The 19,704-nt window shown below is 43.7% G+C and overlaps 1 protein-coding gene across 1 annotated transcript; it reads left to right on the top strand.

Annotated features, from left to right (window-relative positions):
* The first annotated feature begins 17,053 nt into the window (after positions 1 to 17,053).
* On the top strand, positions 17,054 to 19,404 carry LOC147446839 (uncharacterized). The gene is made up of 3 exons (XM_086522794.1): positions 17,054 to 17,190; positions 17,493 to 18,981; positions 19,048 to 19,404. The coding sequence occupies exons 2-3, from the start codon at positions 17,627 to 17,629 to the stop codon at positions 19,292 to 19,294; spliced, it is 1,602 nt and encodes a 533-aa protein (XP_086378920.1). The 5' UTR covers positions 17,054 to 17,190; positions 17,493 to 17,626; the 3' UTR covers positions 19,295 to 19,404.
* The last annotated feature ends 300 nt before the right edge of the window (positions 19,405 to 19,704 follow it).

A 19,704-nucleotide genomic window follows, 5' to 3' on the forward strand; every position in this document is an offset into this window, starting at 1 on the left:
ATCCTCGTGTAAATTTCACTAGAAATTCACACCTAGAATGGGCTATTCTGTAAGATATAGGTTGTAGGCATGCATAAGAGCTCGTTCCCACGTATCTTCTGTCCATGGCACTTTTTACTCTTTGGTGCTTGCGAAGTAGATTTTTCTTCTCTTTCGAGATCCCTTGGGATAGAGTATCCTCATCTCCCCAACAACTGACTGTGCCTTTATTGCATCTTCAGAAGGGGTCCTAAAAACCATGCATCATATAGCCCTCCCCCTTAAGCTAGCCGTATTTGATGCCTCTAGCTGTAGGTTGTGCTACAATAGGGTTCTCTTGAATACTTACCCACCTGGTACCAATTGAATTTTCCATGTTACTGCTTTCTTGGCTGATGCACCCTGTTTAGTCCTTTCTGATGAATAATTGTATCCATCCATGACTAACAACTGGTCTCCTAGACCCGTGAAAGCCATACCCCATCCATTGTCAATATCCGCTTTCACTGGTAGCATTCTCTTTTTTTCTTTTTTTCTTCTCTTTTTTTCCTTTTTTTTAATCTTTTTTTTTTTTTTTGAAACGACTATGTACATGATTGTTACCTTAGTTGGAGCTCGAATATAATGAGCTCTCCTCTGAACCATCCTTAGCATTGATTTCACCAGCATATGGCTGTGAAAGACGACATTGGTAGGCCTTCAATCGCCAACCATTTACCGGGGTCTGATGTACCTTACCATCTAGGTCACCTAGTTGGTAACTACCATTTGAGAGCCTCTGTATCACTACAAAAGGGCCTTCCCACTTAAGCAAGAACTTACCATCCTTCCTGCGATCAAAGCGATTGTCGTATCTGAGCACTAAAGAACCTTCCTTGATACCTTTCTTGACAAGGTTGCGATTGAACTTCTTTCATTTCTTCTCTGCCTGGGCTGCATAGTACTTCACTGCTGACTCTCGATCTAGCCCTAACCTCTCCAAATCGATGATTCTTCCTTCCACCTGCTTCTCTTGACTATCCTCTTGATGTGCTTTTAGAACTCGGAGGCTCGCTAGCTCCACTTCTATAGGCAATAGTGCCTCTTGCCCGTAAACCAAGTGAAAAGGTGTATACCCCAAGGATGTTTTAAAGGATGTTCTGTAGGTCCAAAGTGCTGAATCTAGGTGTTTGTCCCATGCCTTAGGATGTAAATGCACTTGCTTAGTGATGATTTTACATATAAGACCATTTACCTTTTCCACAAGACCATTGCACTGAGGGTAGTATGGTGTAGAGTGCCTGCGCTTGATTTTTAACTTGCTCATCAATTGCCCTACTAAATCAGCTCGAAATCCCGGTCCCCTATCCGAGAGAATCTCCAAAGGTGTGCCAAAACGGCAACAAAGGCATTCAAAAATGAAATCACTCACGTCCTTGGCTGTGATGCGCTTTGTGGGACGAGCTTCTGCCCATCTGGTCATGTACTCCACCCCCATAATGATGTATTCCTTCCCTGATTGAGTGCAAGGTAGTGGCCCTATTGCATCTATCCCCCATTTTTCAAATGGCCCATAGGTTTTGATTGGATGCTGATTTTCATGGGTAAGACGCCTTGGTCCAGCTTTTTGGCAAACCTCACATGTGCGGCACCAATGTTGTACATCTCGATGGAGGCTTGGCCACGTGAACCCTGCTTGTAAAATCTTTCTGCTAGTAATCTCTTGTGCAAAGTGGCCACCACACACACCTTCATGACAACTAAACAAAATATCCTTTATCTCTTGGGATGCAGGAACTCTCCTTAAGACAGCATCTTTCCCTCTACAATACAAGTCCTCATTCACTAAGCTATAGCTGGTAGCCTTTTTTGCCAACCACCTACGTTCACTTTTACTCATACCAGAGGGTGCTTCACAATGCTCAAGAAAGTAAAGTAAATCATGCAGCTCCTCCTTTCCCTGGTATAAAGGACTTTTCACAAGGATAGCACCTACTATGAGAGTTTGTAGTTCTTCACCTGCTAAGGCATCTGCTTCTCGATTTTGATCTCTAGGTACAAAGTGCACTCGAACTTCTTTAAAACCCTTCAACAAGGCCTTTGCTTCCCTCATCTTAACAGACAATTTGTCATTTTTACAGGCCCATACACCAACCATTTGCTTAACAATCAACATGGAGTCACCAAAAACATTTAGCTTTGTGATGCCCTGAGAAAGACAACATTGCAACCCTAAAACAAGGGCATGGTACTCAGCCTCATTGTTAGAATGAACCTCTTTTAGATGAAACCCTTTTGCAAAGATCTTCTCCTTCTCTGGACCTAATATTACTATGCCTGCTGATGCCTTGTCTTTGGTCCTCTTGTAAGCCCCATCAAAATACAGACTGTGTGCTCCCAGTAGAACTTCAGGCTCCGGGATAGGCGGTACCTTACTAGGTGCCTCTTTCTTGGCCTTTTCATAACACCTTTGTGTGAGGACATCTGCCAAACAAGCACGAGTGGAATGCTCTACTTGTAGTGTGTAGTCAAACTCTTGAAGCTGCACCACCCACTTTGCTATTCTTTGAGACAATTCCATGTGTTGTAGGGCATATGGAAAAACCTCCTTAGTTGTGATCACCACAAATTGTCTCGGAAGTAAGTAAGCCCGAAACTTCTCCACTGCAAACTTAAGAGCTAGCACCAATTGCTCAGTTGCGCTGAAACCCTTTTCAGCAGCTATCATCACTCTACTAGAGAAGTAGACTGGTCTCATGAGAGATGTCTTTGGGTCTTTTTGCATCAAGACAGCTCCTAGAGCTTCTGGACCTACACTAGGATTTACATAGAATAATTCACCCCATGTGGGTTGTAGGACGACAAGCAATGAGCTCAAAATGGTTTTAACTTCTTGAAAGCACCTTTCACCCTCCTCACTCCATGTTAATGTAGTGTGTTTAGTGAGCTGATGCAAAGGATAGATTGCCTGAGAAAGGAGATGTATGAATCGTCCCATGTAGCGAACCTTTTGAATGAAGGAGACTAGTTGCTTCATGTTTGAAGGAGTAGGTAAAGCTAGCAATGTCTTTACCTTTTCAGGGTCAGCCTCAATACCATCTTGAGACACAACATGGCCTAGTAGAGTGACCTTGCTCTCACCTATGTGGCACTTGTATTTATTCAATTGCCCACCCAATTGGGCCAGACGGGTGAAACCTTCATCAACCTTGGACAGATGTACTTCCCTAGAGCTGTAAATGCAAAAATCATCAATGAAGACTCGTATGGACTTACCAAAGTAAGGTTGAAACACCAAGTTCATAAACCTCTGGAAAGTAGCTGGGGCATTAGTTAAACCAAAAGGCATAACTCTATAAGCAAAACACCCCCAAGGTGTTATGAAGGTAGTCTTTCTTTGGTCTTCATCTGCAATTCTGATTTGGAAGTAGCCCGAGTACCCATCACACACTGTGTACCTTTCATGACCAGCCACTTCATTTAGTATTTCATCTTGAAAAGGCAAAGGAAAATGGTCCCTTTTTGTGGCTGCGTTTAGAGGCTTGTAATCCACACATACCCTCCACTTCCCATTTTTCTTTGGTGCTACCACAACTGGAGACACCCACTCAGAATCTTCCACTGGGTAGATAAATCCTGCCTTGAGTAATCTTTTTACTTCTTTTAAGAGTGCATCTTGTTGCACTAGCCCTAATCTACTTAGCCTTTGCACCACTGGTTTGGCACCTTCCTTTAATTGGATATGGTGTTGGGTTACCGTCACTCCTTTAATGTGCTCGTAATCAGTTATAAAGAGGCCAGCATGCTTCTTTAGTACCTGCAAATAGGGTTCTCTCTCTTCTTCTAGTAGGTCCTTAGCTAGCATCTCCTCTAAGCCTGTGGCTTCTTCCTTGTTTAGAGAGTCTTGACCACCTTCTCCTTCTGGGTTTCGCAGTATTATACCCATGACTTCCAAAGAGCTAGCATCCTCCTCAGATGACTCATCCTTAGATGAAGAGCAGCTGCTTGTGCTCCATCCATCCATAGAAGTCTCCATCTCTAGGTCTTGTTGTCTACCCTGCTTCATGTCATACACAATTTTTTGTTGCTTGCCACCTACCTTATGATTTGGTCGCAACTTAAGGGAACCTGTCTCCCAATCTTGCCTAGCTTTCATAGACATAAGCCAAGGTCTTCCAAGGATTAGCGGATAGCCCTCCCCCTTAGTTGGGATCACATAAGCATCAATTGAGATTGCAACACCAAAAGCTGAAACCTTCACTCCATTAACCTTTCCCACACAAGCCACCCTTACATTATTTGCCATCTTAGCTTGTAAGGAAGTTTGCTCGTTTACTTCCAAACCCAACCTGTGCATTAATTTCTCTGTCATAACACAAATCTCGGCTCCACCATCTACGTACACATTGGAGACTCGCTGACTCTTAATCCCTGCATCAATGGCTGGCACGATATCCTTCATGCCTCTTGCACTAATAGACCCAACTGACTTTGCCTTAGCCCTCTTGGTGCTGACCATCTTAGACCAGGTTCTACGCATCTTTGGGGAAAGGTGGAGGAGTTGTTGCCATGAAATCTTTGGTCCTTGCTTAGTCACATCTGCTACCAGGTCGTAAGGTATGGATCCTACCCCAAGTGGAAAGTCTTCTACTCCTTGTGCCTCCTTGACCTACTCTTCCTTTCCTTGTCTCCTATCACTTGGGAGGAACCCTCATTCCCTTTATCCGGCTCTGAAGCTTCCATTTCATCAGTTCTTTGTCTCCTAACTCTCTTTATTGGCATGGCAACAGCTTCCTCCATTTTTTCTTTCCCTTTATCCTTACCATTGTCAAGACTTATGACAGAGACAGCCCTGTCCTCCCCTCCCGATGGTAGTGGAGGGATCTCTGTTGGTGCTTGTGGTGGTGGAGGAGGGGGTCTCAATATTTGGATTGGTGGAGCCACGTGTGCATTTTGTCCATTTAGTGGCCTAGCTCGAGGAGGAGTGACTTGCTGGCGAGGAGGCCGTCTTTGATTACCATTTCCTTGATAGCGTCGTGGATGGGGGCAATAAACATGCCGTGACCTACCTCTCCACAGTTGTAGCAAATGTACTCACGTGCTTGCCTTTGTCCTTCTTGTCTATTTCTTTCATTTCCTGGCTGGGGAGCCCTTACACCTTGAACCAGATTGATGGACAGGCTCTCTAGTTGATTGGTGATTTGTTGAAGTAATTCTTGTTGAGAGGACTCTTGGTCTGTTGCTCCTGTCCCTGCTACTACCCTTGCCGTAGGTTGAGCTAGTGGTGGAGGCTCCATTCCCCCTTGTAGTTGAGCTTGGAATTTTAACTTCCTATCCTTCTCCCTTGCATAAGTCATAGCTTTATCAAAGGTATCTGGGAATTTACCTTTTACCTTTTCTCGAAGGATGGGGTAAAGCCCTGCCAGGAAACAGTCCTTCTTTAGGCATTCTGGCGCCCTTTCTCCTTCACCTAGTGATGCACACCATTTCTCCCACAGGTTGGAAAACTTTCCTTCATAGCTTCTATAGTCATTGGGTGATGTTTGGTGTAGCTCTAAGAGCTGTCTCCATATCTCCTCTGGAGGCTCATGGCGGCGAAATTCTTCGATGAAGGCCATCTTTAAGGACTCCCAGTCTCTTCTTTCTTCAGGTGCCAAAGTTTGATACCATAATTTTGCACCTTCCCTCAAGACCAAAGGAAAGGCCCTTAACTTAGTAGCTTCGTCATCCCTTCCCGATACCAGAAAGGCCATTTCCAAATTATCCAAAAAGTCTGGAGCAACCTCCCCAGACTTACCATAAAAATTAGGAAAGGCCATAAGTGAGAGAGTAAACAATTACACAAACAGCTCCAATTTATTTTAAAATAGAGTATGGTAATTACAATTTGGAGCTTTAGCACAACTTAGCTCAAAATAGGATGAAGATCGACACATCAAAGGAATGGTAATAGTCTAGTAAGGGTAGAATGACAGGATTAGGAGAGCGCAAGATTTCCCCAAGTCTCTCGGCTCCAAACAACAGGGCTATTCTTTGCTGATAAAAGATTTTTCTATCAATACAAATATTCACACGAATATGACGCACAAAATGGAAAGGAAACATGCGGGGATCATCATTCTCATTATTGGCATCCATACTTACACACAAGAGCCTAGCTTAGTTGCACCACCTTGGGACCAATGAGCCTGATCAGCACCTCGGATCACTTCGACTCTTTCTGATGCATCTGTGAAGACGTAAGGCGTGATGGCAACACTTTGTACAATGCTGAGCCTTTTAGCAAGCAACAATTGGATGCTATTACCATAATCAGCATGACGAATGAAAGTGACACCATTAATGTGCAGCACATCATCAACTAAGATAGTTTCCTTAGATTGAGATAACTTCTTGAAAATTAGCAGCAAAGGTAGGGCAGGGAGGCTTTTCACCCGGTCTCCAAAGCACTTTGGACAATATCCAAAGTGATCTTCACGCGGACAGGAGGTTGGCTTGGGATTGGTGGTGTCTGGATTCACAAAGTGCACTGGGAGCACTCGCAGACGGGCGGCAATCTTGTAGGCAAGCCTTCGCCTCTTTGCTTCAGGAGGATTTAGGGGTGAGAGTCGTGGTTGCAAGTTGGAGGTTGAAGTTGGTTGCTCACTAGCCTTTTTCTTGTCTGTAGTGGTCATGTAATCCCTTATTAATGAGATTAAGCCAAATGTTACCTTACGCTTGAGCACGCGCTGCGGCCTTGGGCCACTTAGGTGTAGAGGTGATCTTCCTCCTCTTAGTCGGCTCCTCAGGAAAGAGAGGTCTGGTGATGCTTTCTCTTCCCTTAATGTGTGTCACAGTACCTTCGTGTATGTTGATGTAGAATATTTCAAGCTTGTGTGCGTTGGAGGTTTCTGGAGCACTCATAGGTTGAGAGGAGAGGTATATCAAGCTCTTCTTCTTACTCTCCTTCGTTGGCGACGATCACGAACAAGGCATGTAGAAGAACTTACTTCTTGAATTTCAATGACACTGCAACCTGGTAACAAGACCTCGATGAAAGCTTTTAAGGCCTCTAAAGCCTCCTCCTCTTCTGTTCTCCAATTTGCAAACTCCTCACGCCATTCGTCCATGTTGTAGATTGCACATCTTCATTGCTTGTGGACTGAAGGTCTGTGTAGCCCTCCTCAGTGGGGGCACCAAAATGATAGCGGGAAAAAGAGCAGTGCAATCGGGTGGCCTCTGTACTCGTGCACACTCCACAAACCACGACTCATGCAAACAAGCAAAGAACAAAACAAAGGGGGCACCACCCTAAATTAAGAGGTTTAGGGACCTCACACATAGTGCACATAGGCAAGTGAGACTTCTGGCATTATGATGGCATCAAAACATATGGCAAAACACATAGAAACGAAGCTTAGGGACCTTATGTAGCATATATATACACAAGACATCAGCTTAACAATACAACGGCATCTGATCATACATAACAAGGATATAGAGAAGCAAGCCAAGGATGGCATAACCCCTTGTCAAAAACAATCAACCCAGCAAGAAGGTATGATCCTACTAGCAACACATCAATACCTTGGAGAATGATGGCGAGGATGGTGGCCATGGAGCATGAGAGAAGACTCCGTATTTAGGTTTTAGGGCTAGTAATGTAGGTTTTAGGGCTAGAAATAGCCTGCGCAGTACTACCTGTAGTGGAAATGGAGGCCGAAATGATCCCGAATCAGAAATCTGAGCAACAAAAAAACGCACAGGCCGAAATGATCCCGAAACCTGCGAACGCTTGCAAACCTCACTGTAATCGGAGAAAGTAAGCAGGCGTGTGCTGGAGCAGCTGGCGACTAAGCCCGGGAGGACGTAACCTGCTCTGATACCAATTTTTGGAATTAGGGTTGCAGAGAAACGCACACAGCTTGGAGAAGACGAAGGAAGCTCAAGGCACACAATAGAGAGTGTGTTACTTAGTGTGCAATAGAAAGATAGATAGCCCTAGAGTGATGGGCGTATATACAATGCACGGGGGAAAAAACCTCCTAAAGAGGGAAAAAATGCCCCGGCGGTCCTAGTGTGTTCACACACATCACTACCACATGTATATGGTAACATGGCCGGACAATGTGTATGCTAGGGGGAAGCTATAAGATAGCATGGTTGGGTGGAGACTAGCACACGACATTACTCTCGTCCTTTCGCTGGCATCAAAGGGTGGAGACTAGCACACGGCATTGTCCGTTCGTGCCAATGGCCTTGCCCGTAGGACCCGTGTCCTTACACATCTCATCATGACATGTTCATTTGTCTTGATGATGGCCCTAATGGGAATACTGTCACTTGTGCCAACAATGGCTCTTAGCCAGTTTAGGGAGTTGGAATAGATTAAACTGAATGCTTTTAATGGTAATTCCTTCACACTTCCTAATGTATTTCTTGTGTGTCTAAAATCAAGATGAATTTGTGGTATGTTTTTGCATTAGCATATCTTGTCTTGTGGGCTGTACAAGCTCAATTCTTATGACAAGTGTGTGGAAAACTTTGCAAATGCAGTTACAAATTCTAGAGCTATTTTAGATGCTAAATTATGGCCTGCATGTTTTGGACATCTAAATTTTGTCAGCTTGATACGTTTACAAAAATATAATATGGTTGCCTCATTGCCCCTTTTGGAGGAACTATCTAAGCATGTTTGTAAAGGCTGTATTTTGTGAAAGCATGTGACTCTAGCCTCTAGTCTCTAGCACACTCCTTCTTTTAGTAACAGTTTGTACTTTGTGACTTTAATTGGCATACATGGGTATATCCGCTTAAGGCTGTCTGAAGTGTTTATGTGCTTCAAACAGTTTTGACTATTGACTGAAAAAGTATTCAATTGTAGTATGGGAACCCTCCGTGTTCTAAGCAAGGAGGAAAGTATATGTCAAAAGAATTTGATGCATTTTTTGTTGTTTGTGGGATAAAACACCAATGTACAATGCTTTATACACCTCAACAAAATGGCATTGCTGCTAAAGAAAATAAGTCACTTATGAAGATGATATGATGTATGCTCAAAAGCCAAGATTTGCCACATGCTTTTTGGCTAGAGGCTGTCATGAGTGATGCCTACATATTTAACAAGTGTCCCACCAAAGTGCATACTTTGCATTACAATAAATTGGATGCACCTTTGTCTTGATGTACTCACTCGGATTCTAATCATGCTTTTTGTGCATCAAATTGTTATGCTTTGGCTATGTCAAGTATGTGTGACAAAGTTGAACCTCTTACATTTAATGAAGCATAAAATTGTGTGAATTGGATGGTTGCTATGCAAGATGATTATGATGCACTTGTGAAGAACAATACTGGGTCTTTATGTGACTTGCCTCTTAGGCAAGAAGTCCATTGGTACAGAGTGGATTTATAAGCTGAAACGCAAGTCGGATGGTTGTAATGATTTTTACAAGACAAGGCTTGTTGCAAAAGGTTATGCTCAACAAAAGGGCATTGATTGTAAAGAAAATTTTGCTTCCACTTATTGTATGACTACTATTCATTTCATTTGTGCATTGGCAACTTATTTTGGACGGGATGTACATCAGTCAGACATTAAAACCGCTATCTTGAATGATGACTTGTATGAGAACGTGTATGTAATGCTCCTCGTGGTTTTGTCAAGAAGGGACTGGAGAAGAAAATGTGCAGATCTAATAAAGCATTGTACGGTTTGAAGCAATCTTCTCATGCTTGGTATGAAAAGATGGAGAATCATTTGACTACACAGCTAGAACCCCAACACTTGTACGACATGAAGTAAACAGTGATCTATAGATTCATAGATCCCCATGGCCTCAAATAACCAGCACTAAAAAGCAACATCATGGCCTCAAGAATTACACACCACTAAAAATTAGCATCACAATGCGAAAAATAAACAACGCTGAAAATTACATAGCACTGAAAGGTAGCATCTCAAAACAATTTATAAACAAAAAAAAGAACAGCCTAAGCTTCCAAGAGCTTTGAACAACTTTACCATTCTCAACAAACACCTCTACCATTTCCCAGTGTTCTTTGTATCGTGCTCTCTATGAAATCCCTCTCTGTCAGTCAATGAGCCACAAGCAATCCCTCTTTGGTAGCCCTACACCTCTTCCCCTAGTGTCCTCAAAAGCTCTACACTTTGCAGTTGCCCATCACCTATCGGTGCCATTGCTTGAGCTACCATAGCTTTGATAGTCGTGCACTTCACTTTGCGTCTTGCAAGCTTGGGTCTCCATTAACTCACACTCCATTACTAGTTTATATTGTGTAAGAGAGCAAGGTTAGTGCCCTCGAGCTAATCGCACGTCCGCGAGCCTCATGCGCATTCTTTTTGTATTGTCTCCGACGGGAATGTGATTCAGCATTCCCTCTGCTTTCTGTCTCTTAGGGAGAATCAAAGATTGACAAAAGGAGCTTGAGCATGCGGCTAAGTTGAAAGAAGAGAAATAACACATAAGTAGTGGTGATGGCAGACATGATAGAAGAAGTGAACGCGACACTTGGCGTGAGGATATATACAACAAATATGATGACAATGGAAACAATGATGAATGCAAAGACCTAATTAAGAGGGATCAAGATGATAGAAAATCTAAGATTTAATCCAAAGGGCCTCAACCACAAGAGATAAATTCACATGGCCATGGCAAGGACTTGAATGCCAAATTAGTAGAGAGAAATTCAGGTTTGTTATCTTGCTCTTGACTACCATGCCTGTTTAGTAGGAAATGGACGACAAGGTAGGCTACGGCTTCCGTTTCTTATAACTTTTGGAGAGACACCATGCCAACTCTCCACCATACTTTCGCATGACACTCACATAAATTGTGCACTATCTACTTTTTTGATATTTTTTTAAAAAAATCTTAATACGAAAAGTTCAACTAATGTTTTGATTTTTCTTTTGTAGCTCCTCAAAGTCGAGATTTTGTTGTACCAACTTGTTAAGGAGAGACTACATGAATCCTTTACCCAAAAAAAGGAGGTTTTGATTCCACAAATGTGTTTCACAAATATTTTATGTTTGATGTTGTTGGGGTATAAAGCCCAATGTGGTCACCCAGGTAAGTGGGCGGGCCGCCAGGTATGTACACATATTCTTTTGTTAAAACCTAATAAGAACTCACTATGCTCTACACATTACAGTAGAGCGAGTTCACCATATCGTCGTGCTCTTCTTCTCGCACTCTCTCTCGCGTCGCACTTCCACTCGTACTCCTTCAACTGGTATCAGAGCTCAGATCGAGGCTCAGGGCAGCACTGCAGGAGGCTAGAGTCACCAACTCAGATTGGAGTGAAATTCGATAGGCGAAGACACGGCCCCAAATCCTGTGGGACATCTGAGGTCATCTCGGCCACCGTTCGGCTTCGACAAAGGTCTGCGCAGGCCATTTTCGACTACGTGGTCTCGACGGGTGCAGATCCGACTCTGCAAATTTGGGATTTTCGGCCTACGACTGCAGGTGCTGAGGATATCGACACTCCCAGAGTGTTGATTTGTGGCTGTCTACACATCGAAGGATGGCTCACAGTTCTTGGAGGCGTGTCACATACGACACGGGCGCATCTACACACAGACTATAAGCGACATCCACTAGTTCATCAGGTAGCTTGTGTTTGCTGCTTGATATTCTAGATTTCATCCTGACATTGCAGGTACTTCCACATGGGATGTATTGTCAGAGATGATGTATGTCTGTTGAGGGTTTGCTGGCTGTGAGTCACGCAGCAAACAACCGGCACAGCGGTTACAGCATACAGTGGGAAATTTGTGGATGTATGACTTTGTGGGAAGCCTATGTACTGTCAGATTTACTGCAGCCTTTGTTGAGGGTCGAGTGAGGTTTTATTGAGCTGGGGGATTCTCGAATGTTGAGATCCTTTCGGTGATACAGGTCTTGGAGCGATCCCTCGAGCACCCTTAGATAGGCAGCTAGGATGTATTGACTGTGAGTTAGACAGTTGGGATTGCATCTTTGCTTTACTGCCATTGAGGCATTGTCGCAGTCTATGCTTACAGGACAATGACAGGATAGTCAGAGACAGTACAGGTGCAGGACAGGTTTACCCACAGCTTACAGTGTTAGAGAGATAGTGGTTTTTTTGAGCTGTTTTTTGGTTTGTTTTTAGTACACCAGAGCCATTTTACAAAGGAGACTCTGCCAAAATTTCTGCAGAATCTGAAGCTTTCTTGGTTCATTTGACAGGTTGATATTGGTTCAGAGGTCAGTTTACAGGGGAAACTCTACCGAATTTTTCCCAGGAAAGTAAACTATTGTAAAGCATAGCTATGGCTGGATCACAGGACACTGCTCTTTACAATATCAAGAAGCTGGATGGAACCAATTTCCCATTGTGGAAGAAGCAGATTTGGCACGTGTTGGTACAAAAGAAGCAGATAAAACCTATAAAGCTCAAGGGGATAAAACCAGAAGATATGGACGAAGATGAATGGAGTGAAATGGATGAATTGGCACTTTCTACCATTATGCTGACTTTGGCAGAAAGCGTTTACTTCAATGTAGCAGACGAGATGTCGGCTTATCAAGCATGGTTAAAGCTGAGTGATCTTTATGAGAAGCAGAGTGCAGCTTCACAGGTATACTGGCTTAAGAAGCTTGTTGACTTGAAGATGAAAGAAGGGACACCTATGTCCAATCATCTGAATGAATTCAACACAATCTATAGTCAGTTGTCAGCTCAAGGTGTCAAGTTTGATGAACCTGTTAGAGCTATGTTCCTGTTGATCACATTGCCGGAAAGTTGGGACACTTTTCGCACAGCTTTGAGTAATTCTGCACCTCCAGATGGTTTGAACATAGCAGGTGTAGAAGGAAGTCTGCTTACTGAAGAAACCAATAGAAAGACAATGGACAAAGGCAAAGGAACAGCCTTAGTTGTCAGGGGAAGGACCAAAGAAAAGTACAAAGGTGGAAAGAGGAATCAGTCTCGTAGCAAGTCCTGTAGTGATAAAGGCAAGAGTGACATAGAATGCTACCATTGTGGCAAGAAGGGTCACATGAAAAGAAACTGCAGAGAATGGAAAGTAGAAAAAGGCAAAGAGAAAGCTGAAGACCATGGTGAGAAGAACAAGTCCTCAGTGAAGATTCAAGAAATAAATGTGACAAACACTGTTGCAGTGGATGACAGTCTAGTGTCAGGAGACATCTACTTCTTGAAGAATACAATGGACTCAGCTCTTCTTACAGCATCTGATGGAAATGCACTGAGTGGCTCGATTATAGACTCAGGGGCATCACTTCATGTGTCTCCAAACAAGGAGTGGTTTACCTCTTATGTGCCCACTAAAGATCATGTTCGGCTAGGCAATGGGCAGACATGTGAGATCTTAGGTGTTGGAGATGTTCAATTGAAGTTTCAGAATGGTTCTTCTTTCACGCTGAAGAATGTGAGACATGTTCCCGCAATTACAAAGAGCTTGATCAGCACAGGTTTACTTGATGATGCTGGCTACGTCACCACTTTTGGACAGAACATGTGGAAGATATCCAAGGGTTATATGACAGTAGCACATGGAGTAAAGTCTGGAGGACTTTACATGATTTATGTATCAAATGTCTCTAAAAATGTAATCAATGTAACCGAGCAGCCGAACGTTTCTTTGTGGCATAGCCGGTTAGGACATATGTCCAAGAAGGGAATGGAAATCTTGTCTCGTTCTAATTATTTGCCTGGCTTTTCATTTAATGATTTTGAATTCTCTGAACATTGTCTGTATGGTAAGCAAACACAGCAGCCACATAAGCATAGAAGCAGTAGAAGAGATACACAGTTGGCACTTGTTCATAGTGATTTGTGTGGACCTATGCCTAACCTATCTCTAGGGGGAGCTCCTTACTTTATGACATTTATAGATGATTACTCGAGGAAAGTATGGGTTTACTTTCTCAAGCACAAGGATGAAGCGTTTAGTGTTTTCAAAACGTTTGTGACACTTGTGGAGAATCAGAGTGGCAAGAAGCTTAAATGCTTACGCACTGACAATGGTGGAGAGTATGTTTCAAAGGCCTTTCAGGACTTTTGTGAGTCAAAAGGTATAAAACGTGAACTTACTGCTCCTTACAATCCTCCTCAAAATGGTGTTGCTGAGAGGATGAATAGGACCATACAAGAGAAGGTCAGAAGTATGTTGTCTAATGCACAGCTGCCAAATGGGTTTTGGGTTGAAGCTGTATCAACAGCTGTTCATCTTGTAAATAGATCTCCTAGCAAGGTTTTGCAGAAGGATTCAGTGCCAGAGATGGTATGGTCAGGCAAGGTGCCCTCATACAAGCATCTCAGAGTCTTTGGTTGTGAGGCATATACTCACGTTGCAAAGGAATTTAGGAACAAACTTGAGCCAAATAGTAGAAAGTGCATCTTTCTAGGCTATGGTAATTCTGGTGAGATGGGGTACAGACTTTGGGATCCCGAATCCAGAAAGGTTGTCCGCAGCAATGATGTTCACTTTAATGGATCCAAATATCATTCTAAACGAGAGAGGGTTGAGGAGATTAGAAGAGTTGTCTTCCAAGAAGACGGACCTGCACGTGCAAAACAAAATATCGGGGCTCAAGAGGAGCAAGGACAGGATAGAGTGGAACCACAGGTTGTGGCTGAGCCTGAGCCACCTATTGTGCGTAGATCTGGACGTGTCACGCGACCTCCTGATAGGTTTGTTCCATCTATGAACTATGTCATGTTGACCGATTGCAATGAGCCTTCATGTTACAAGGAAGCAGTGCAAATGAAGGACTCCGGGAATTGGCAATTGGCCATGCAGTCAGAGATGACAGCTCTGCATAAAAACAAGACATGGAAGCTAGTTAAATTACCACAGGGCAAAAAGGCTCTACCTTGTAAATGGGTTTACAGGTATAAGATCACCGCTCATGATAGTCAGCCAAAGTACAAAGCAAGGCTTGTTGCCAAGGGCTTTAAGCAAGAACAAGGCATTGACTTTGATGAAGTCTTCTCTCCGGTGGTCAAGATGACTACATTGAGATGCTTTCTTGCATTGGTTGCCATATTAGATTTGGTGTTGCACCAAATGGATGTCAAGACAGCATTCTTGCATGGTGATTTAGATGTGGAAATTTACATGCAGCAGCCAGAAGGGTTTGTTGAGAAAGGCAAGGAAGATTGGGTATGCCAGTTGTTAAAGAGTCTTTATGGCTTAAAACAATCACCGAGGGCATGGTACCATAAATTCCACAAGTTTATGCTTTCTCAAGGCTACAAACGTAGTGAGTTCGATCACTGTCTATATACAAAGAAGGCTAAGGATGGTAGTTGGCTGATCCTTATTTTGTATGTGGATGACATGTTGATTTCTGGCAAGCACTTGGAAGAATTTTCAGCTTTGAAGTCAAAGATGGCAAAATCGTTTGACATGAAAGACATGGGTGAGGCAAGTCATATACTTGGTATGCGCATTGAGAGAGACAGATCAAAGAAGTTGATTTGGTTATCTCAAACAGAGTATATTGACAAGGTTTTGCAACGTTTCAATATGGAGAAGGGAAAGGCACTGAGTGTTCCATTGCCACCATATGTGAAACTTAGCAAACAAGATTGTCCTGTGTCTGAGGAAGAACAGGCTGAAATGGATAAGATTCCATATGCGTCTGCAGTGGGTAGTTTGATGTATGCAATGATTGCTACTCGCCCAGACATTGCATTTGCAGTGGGAGTAGTAAGTCGATACATGTCAAACCCAGACAAGAAACATTGGGAGGCAGTGAAAGGAATATTGAGATACTTGAAAGCTACAAAGAGTATGCGTATATGCTATGGGAGTCAGGAGCTAAGTGTAAAGGGTTTTACAGACTCAGATTATGCAGGTGACTTAGACAACCGAAGGTCTACGTCACGGTATGTCTTTACATTGGTTGGTGGAGCAGTATCATGGCGTTCTAGATTACAAGATTGTGTTACTCAGTCTACTACAGAGGCTGAATATGTTGCAGCATCAGAGGCATGCAAAGAATCAATTTGGCTTAATCGACTAGTAACAGATTTGGGAATCAAAGAAGAGATGCCTGTGTTATATTGTGATAGTCAAAGTGATATACAATTGGCTCGCAATCCAGTTTATCACTCAAAGACAAAGCATGTGGATGTGAAGTATCATTTCATCAGGGAAATGCTCGAGGATAAGCAACTTCAGCTTGTCAAAGTTCACACCACAGAAAATCCTGTTGATCTACTTACAAAAGGACTTCCCTCAGAGAGCTTTGCGCATTTTCGCAAGCAGTTAGGTGTAGGGTAGTACATCACTTCTCTACATCTCTTGTATATTAGCTTGTATAGTAGCTTCTCTCACACTTAAAGTACCACATTGGACTTTAAGTGGGAGGTTGTTGGGGCATAAAGCCCAATGTGGTCGCCCAGGTAAGTGGGCGGGCCGCCAGGTATGTACACATATTCTTTTGTTAAAACCTAATAAGAACTCACTATGCTCTACACATTACAGTAGAGCGAGTTCACCATATCGTCGTGCTCTTCTTCTCGCACTCTCTCTCGCGTCGCACTTCCGTTCGTACTCCTTCAGATGTGGTTTATCTTTTTTGTATAGAAAAACTTATCAAGCTATCTACCCATTGTATCCTGTTTCAACATTTCAACATTAACTACCACTAGTACGGCCGGGCGCCTTCGACGGCCCTCTCTCTCTCTCTCTCTCTCTCTCGTACACAGAGGAGCTTGTTTTGGACTATAGCCTTCATCTCGCAGTTTTTGACACGTGTAAAGGGCACTCCCTCTGTTGTTATAAAATACATATACAATATACATATAGATATAGATGACAAGCCTACCAAGCAAGACTACTAGTTCACCGTGTTTAGAAAGGATAGTTGGTGGAAAGATGTCTCCACTGTCACCTTTTGGTTCAAAACTTATCCATTAGCTAAAGGCCAAGGCCAAGGCCATCAATTTCAAAGGGGAGACAATCAATCATAAAGATGAGGTCCAAAGGAGATAACGCAAGTACACGTGGCAAAAGCTGAAAGGTGTAACGTGGCTGGAGGCTAATGGGCGGCTCTAGCTTTAGGGTAATAGGCAGTGGATGTTTTTGTGTGAATGTAGATAGCATATCGATCCGGCATTATCAAAGAAATTCTCAAACACAATCTTTGTTTGGTTGTGCGCGTGCCCTGCTCGCTCTCCTGTGGACAGTATTTCCCTCAGCGTTTGGGACCTGCGATACCTAGCCTCGAGGTGGGTGCTCTCTCTGTTCTGTGTGTGTGTGTGTGTTGGGGGGGGGCGTGCTCTTGTTGGCTTAAGTGGCACGGCTGTTTGTTTGTCATATTTCACCGCTCTATTCGCCCGCTTTGCTGCTTAGAACATAGGCTTCAGGAACATTAGAATTTGGTTTCGACTTTCATCTAATGTAGGATATCGCAAGGCCCAGAATTTGTGGTTTTTGCGACGATGATTATGAAATGCTGCTGTATATTACGCTCTTTTGAATGCTAGGTAGCCCATGTTGAGGCCATGAGAATCTTTGTTCTTTCTTGCAGATGCACTTTCACCAAGAAAGGGGATTCTGTCAGAGTCTTTTAAGCAGGTTTAGTGAGATTTGCGGGGATACCTGAGACAGCAGGAAGTGATTGAGATCTGCATGAGCATCTGAAATAATTCTGGCTTGGCGGAGATGAGCACAAGCGCTATTCACGCAGCACACCTTGATTCTTTTAGCCAAAATCTACCAGCTGCAGATGCCAGTTTACCTAACTCTGGCTTGGGCAGTGGCCGGTCATCATTCTCTGGCGAGTTGAGCAGTCATTGGAATTGCTCTGGTAGATTGAGCTGTGATCTCCACAAGGAAGCAAAAGGCCACCTCAGAAGCTTGCATGATTGTGAGCTGCGACACATCACCTGCGTCCACAATCTGAAGGACTCTAAGAAATCTTGCCATTCTGAAGAGAGAGTACCCCCTGTGTTTCCCATCAATTTGAGCTCATGCCTTAGAGGATGGCTGTCTCAGCTCTTTCATGCTAGTGCAAATAAGGAAGAGGAGATGCAGCAGGTCCAGGTCAATGGTGAGTCACAGCCAGGTGGATTTGAGTCTTTCCTGCTTACATATGAAGCTGAGGAGAGGTTGGATCCTCTACAGAATTACATCATGCACCCTTTCAAGTGTCCAGGATCCTTTCCTGCAGTTTATGAGGAGCTGGAAGGAGAGTCTATTACGCCTAGGGCACTGGCTGAGGTTGCCATCAATGATTTGGTTTCTGCTATTCCCTCTATAAACGCTCTTCGAACCTTACCGTACTTTGACATGCTACACAGTAACCTCACTCAAGCTCCTCACATCCCTACAGGTACTTCTCTTGACTGTCTTCAGAAGCGTCAGGGTAGAGACAGTCAAAGAGAGCAGCTTGTGTCCCCCGATGACCTGGGGTCACCAGATGCTCTGGCATTGTGGCTCAGTGACAGGATGCCTTCAGGGATTTCACAGTGGGGAACAGCTCCTGGTACAAAGCGGGTTTCAAACTTGTGGATAGAGCTGAAGGAAGGTGAGATTCTTCTGGAGGATGCTCGCCCGCCCAGGCGGACTGTCCATGTTGCCAGCGTTAAGATTAGAAACAAAGCTGGTCTAATGCTTGTTGAGGCTCATCAAGAAATGGCGGATGGCAGCATTCGGCACCGGAATCGGCCGCTGTCGGAGAAAATGCGACCTGGCGAGAATGTGGAAGATGCTTGCTTTAGAGGGATCTTTGAAGAGCTGGGCTCTCAATTGGGTGCTAGAAACAGAGTCAGAATACTTCTGGGGTCTTACAGGCGTAAGCAGGAGGAGAGAGAGTCTTTGTCATATCCGGGGCTTCTCACATCATATGTAATTCACTCAGTGGATGCCATCATTGAGGACTTACCTGAGACGGGATTCTACACCATAGAGGATGAGATGATTGGTCATGGCACCATGGATTCGGGGGTGCATTTACATCAGGGACCAGGCATCTTTTGCAACGGGGCAGCTGTGGGGGTAAAAAAGCATTTCTGGAGGTGGGTAACCCAGCTTTCCTAAGCTTGCTTTGACAGTATGGATCATAAGGCTCATCATGCTTCCAGAGTGCTGTCAATTGCATTCTCCAAGACCCAACGAGATTTTCTGTTTTTCCATGGAGTCACAATCTGGGATATATGTAATCGTGTGAGAGCGGATGCAGTTTTGTGGCTTTTTGTTCGCATTCTTGGTGCATACAGTGTACAGTTGCATTTCATGTCACCACGCAATGATATGGGGTCAAGAAGCACAGAAGTGCCCTCTGATTTCTACCCTATTAGCCCGAATGCCCGTGCCAGGATTTTGAAATGAAGGTATTCATGTATGATAGCTCTCTTTCTGTGTTACAAATAACAATACTTGAGCTGTATCCAAGTTCTGTATTGGTAATGTTGTCAAAAAGATCAGAGCAAATTACAATCTGTCTACTGTGACTATTGACCTTCAGCACATGGAGGGTGTTTCTGATCTGTTTCTGATACACATAAGCAAGCCAGCCTTTACTGGATAGACGAAACATGTTTCCACCACAGTTGAAACTGCATTTTTGCTAGCTGCTGAGTTCTGACGGTTTGCAAATGCTTGCCCTACCAGTTTCACCTTCTTTTGTTTTTGCGTTAACATTCCCGCTCCAGGTGTTGAAGCCTCAGTGGCATTCATGCAAGGGTAAGTGTTTGTGTGTGTGTGTGTGTGTATGTGTATGTGTGTGTTTTTGGTTGGGG

Source organism: Adiantum capillus-veneris, chromosome 11 (genome assembly GCF_014529385.1).
Source record: "Adiantum capillus-veneris isolate H3 chromosome 11, ASM1452938v2, whole genome shotgun sequence".
Taxonomy (NCBI): Eukaryota; Viridiplantae; Streptophyta; class Polypodiopsida; order Polypodiales; family Pteridaceae; genus Adiantum; species Adiantum capillus-veneris.